Source organism: Alosa pseudoharengus, unplaced genomic scaffold (genome assembly GCF_046254945.1).
Source record: "Alosa pseudoharengus isolate Yale_2024_CS ecotype anadromous, Long Island Sound unplaced genomic scaffold, YU_APseudo_1.1 YU_APseudo_1.1_scf_19, whole genome shotgun sequence".
Lineage (NCBI taxonomy): Eukaryota > Metazoa > Chordata > Actinopteri > Clupeiformes > Clupeidae > Alosa > Alosa pseudoharengus.
In genome coordinates, this window is record NW_027468657.1 from 29160032 (window position 1) to 29164238 (window position 4207).

The 4207-nt window shown below is 42.0% G+C and overlaps 1 protein-coding gene across 1 annotated transcript; it reads right to left on the bottom strand.

Moving 5' to 3' along the window:
• Nucleotides 1-306: 306 nt before the first annotated feature.
• mid1ip1l (MID1 interacting protein 1, like) lies at nt 307-2376 on the bottom strand. The gene is made up of 2 exons (XM_076292223.1): nt 2260-2376; nt 307-1782 (listed from the first exon to the last, which is right to left on the bottom strand). Exon 2 carries the CDS (start codon nt 1690-1692, stop codon nt 1207-1209), a length of 486 nt encoding a protein of 161 aa, XP_076148338.1. The 5' UTR covers nt 1693-1782; nt 2260-2376; the 3' UTR covers nt 307-1206.
• Between the last annotated feature and the right edge of the window lie 1831 nt (nt 2377-4207).

A 4207-nucleotide genomic window follows, 5' to 3' on the forward strand; every position in this document is an offset into this window, starting at 1 on the left:
GCACCTCTCTGACCAAAGCCCAAATGGCCTGAGCACACTCCGCTTTGGTTAGAGGTAAAGACACCCTCATATGGTGTCAAACACAAGAGTATCATAGTATTGGATGAACCAATGAAAACTCAACCAAGGTTTGGGTTGCTAACCAACTGCAATGCACTTATGGTTTACCCATCGCACATCAAGTAATGTAATGTGCCAAGAGTCTCAGGCGTTCCACCACATAAAAAATCAAATCTAAGAACTACGTTCTACAAAAGCAGCATAGGAGATCCACAACTGTCAAGAGAAAGAATCCAGAGTCAGAGGTGTGTTTTAATGCTTTATTCAACAGTTGTACTGCATTACAGTTCAATATAAAATTCTTTTGAAATATTTTCGGACAGACATAAAAATTAGTGGTTTTACAATACCATGACATATGGAGAGCGTATCGGCGTAAAGTGATACATCAAGTCACATGTAAAATCTTACACAGCTGAACAGAACTGGGATACAAGAAACCAAGGCACACTGTATGACATCAGGAGTGCATCAGAGTAACAAGGGGCCAAACAGAAAAACATTTAATGGGCCAAAAGGACAAGCCATTACAAAGGAGGTACAGAATTGCCAGCATTCAATGTCTCCTATAGTCAAAACAGTCCGGACCTGGATGTGGGTCCATCACCCCAATCCCCTTCTCCCTCACCACCTCCCCCCAAGAGTGGCACATACACTCAAACACAAAGATTGGGTCAACATGTAGAATCCTGAGTGCACAATACAGGGTGCTGGAAATGCAGCAAGTTGATGCAGGCGCCTGTTGATGGCACAGACTATCAAGTTTAATAGTAGGCTATGATAAAATCAACTTTTAAAAAAAGTTACATGGGGGTCTCCTGATCTTACATAACAGCACCTTTATTTCTGAGTCACGTGGCCATTACAGAGCAAGCTACATGGGCAGAGGTTAGATCAAGAATGGTTTACCGTTTAAACACTGTTGGCAGTGTGTGGCTGCATGGGAGCACATTACTGAACCACAGCTCAGGCTGTAGCAGAAAAGAAAAGGAAGTCACAAGTTAGTCATTTTGATGAGCCGTGGCCTATCAAAATGGTAGCACAGGAATCTAGACACCCTGTAGTTGTGCTGAGGTTACAGCCCATTCCGCTCCCCTTTCAAAAATGTGCTCCTAGGAGCAGTGTTCCGACATGTAACTCCCATTTCTATCTCATGAGGCTTCCACCCCCAATCTCCCTCTTGTAACGATTCGTGAGGTGGTCTGCCTGCACTGTGAGCTTGGACAAGACTCCGAACAGTCCCCTTAGATGGAAGTGAAACTCGCCCTCAAGATCAGAGCCATCCTCGGGTGGCACGCCGCTCTTCTCCTGGTGCTCCTCCTGCTTGACTGCCATTTCCAGGAAGCTGGCACCGCTGCTCATCTCTCGTTTCAGCAGGCCCCACTCCATATCATTTTTGATAGACTTGAGCAGAAGATAATGTTCGTACATGTCCCTTTGTTTACTCGGTATAGCCGGTTCGTTATTGTTGTGATTGACGGGCTCTTTACTCTCCTGCTCCTCCAACGGCACGTCCCTAAGCAGGCTTGGCACCATGATGGTCTCGTCCATGTTGTTGGCTGCGGCCATGAAACGGTTCATCACGTTGAGGAGGGAGTGCTTGTTGCAAGGGTCGCTGCTGATTTGCATCATGGTGAACGGAGACTTAGGGTACAAGGTATCCTTCCTGATTAAGATGGAGGCTTGAGTGTAGAGCTGGCAGTTGGATCCAATTGATAAAGCCTGTGTTAGAATATAAAAATAAATAAATAAATAAAAACATTTATGAACAACTCGGGCTACGAGTTCACAGCACACGGCACAATGCGCTTAATTTCAATGAGCATTACCTTCTAGAATTACACTAGAAAACACATTTAACCTAATCTACGAAATCACAGACCTAGAGGCTAAACTGTGTCGCAGGGGCATTAAGAGCTTATCCAACTCTTATAGGAACCAATACAACAGCCTCAAAGCCCATTACGTTAGGCAACACAGGACACGTTCGTTTCGATAACATATAATAACCTAAAAAGCGTTTTTGGAAAAGCAAATGTGTGGCAAAGCACTTCAGTTTGCATCCCTCAGTTCCGGGAAAAATAATAGCTAGCCATGCCAGATAGCACAAAATGTCCTCAATTCATTTGACCTTGCAGCCCAAGTGAAAAGAATGAATGACATCAACATCACACGAAACGATTCCATTGCAATTCTTACCTAGCTCAGCTTCTGTTCAGAGAGAAATGATGGGTAACTCTTGTGTTTATTCGAGTTGCTCTAGCATTATTTAAGGTAACTCCCAACCCTGGAGAAGACAATCAGCTTCCTCATACTCTCACAGCTGAGCAGGGGGTTTTATATGGGGGATGCCGGCAGGACTGACTGCTGCGATAACCAATCAGAGAAGACAAGGATGACAGGGTTTCAATAGGACACAAGAGCTGCGAAAAAGATATCGTCTCTGGTTGCACTTAACCTCTGATTAAACTGTCTTTTAGCGTTTAATGCAGGTTATGGAGGCCTTACATTGTACGATTTTGGCCTGGTTTCACAGTCGGCGACTAAATTTCCAAAGTCGGACAGAAATCATGGGAGTTGTACTGGAATCGCGGCGCGCTCCCGTCAACTAGATCGTTAAGTGTAAGGTGCCAATCTTAGCGGTTTTAAGTCAGTCGGAGTCAGTCCTTTTCTAGTTTTGCCGTTACGACAATATCAAACATGTTTGATATTATCGCAAGTCTTTCTAGTCGTGGCTCATGCAAATAGTGACGTGAACTATAAAAACCAATAGTGACCTCTCTCCAACACCAAACAGGAAGGGGCAAAGTATAGGCGACAGCTGTAGCCTATAATTATTTGTTATTCTTACAATATTTGTCATTTCTTATACATATTTAGTCGGCTCTTCCACGTGACAGAACAACTCTATATCGGTTAGGGATGTCACGCATGAAACAATGCTGCAGAAACACGAAAATACAACTGAGTTTAATAGGCTATCATTTCAGCTCCTGTTTATCTATTGCAAGATGGATAATAATTTAAAGGAATCTAGTTGCAGTCTTGTAAATAGTGACCCTGCAAGATCCCTAGTCATTGCAAAATCATAGTCTGTGACTTAAAACCTCTACTACTTGTCTTTAGATGTGAGAGGGTCTGAGACTGTAGTCTTTCAAAAATCTTTTCCAAATCTTTGCAAATCTTTCCAAAGTCTGTCAGTGTAAGGAGGGCTTTATGTGATTGTAAAAACGTAACGGTGAAAGTAACCACAAAATGGCCCAGCGACGTTGAATGAAAAGAACCATCCTATCCCATTTACAAATGAAGTCATTGTTTCCTTAAGCCTACTTCGTATCTGGAGGACTTACATATTGGGCTTTATCAGATTGGCGCGTGAAGTGCACCATTCTAGGCATTGAGATTTTTTTAGTGAACAATAATAGCCTCACTTTTTTTGATTGAACGTGAGAACGTGGATCACTCAACTTTCAATGTGTAGACTGGTTGCACATGAAGTGGATGAGTAGGCTAGTTCTTTGCTGCCCCCTTCCGTATAATTTGCGCTATATATATATATAAATAATAAATACCTCTCATTACCAGACCATACATTTAGGCCTACATTATACAGGTGCTGGTCATACAATTAGAATATCATCAAAACGTTAATTTATGTCAGTAATTCCATTCCAATATATTATATCATTTCATTACACACAGACTGATACATTTCAAATATTTATTTCTTTTAATTTTAATGACTATAACTGACAACTAATGAAAATCCCAAATTCAGTATCTCAGAAAATTAGAATATTACTTAAGACCAATACACAAATGAAATGTTGGCCAACTGAAAAGTATGAACAACATGAGATTTTCTATGGGGTTAAGTCCTGTTGGAAAATTAAATCTGCATCTCCATAAAGTTGGTCAGCAGCAGGAAGCATGAAATGCTCTAAAACTTTCTGGTAGACGGCTGCGTTGACCCTGGACCTCAGAAAACACAGTGGACCAACACCAGCAGATGACATGGCACCCCAAACCATCACTGACTGTGGAAACTTTACACTGGACTTCAAGCAACATGGATTCTGTGCCCCTCTTTTCTTCCTCCAGACTCTGGGACCTTGATTTCCAAAGGAAATGCAAAATTTACTCTCAT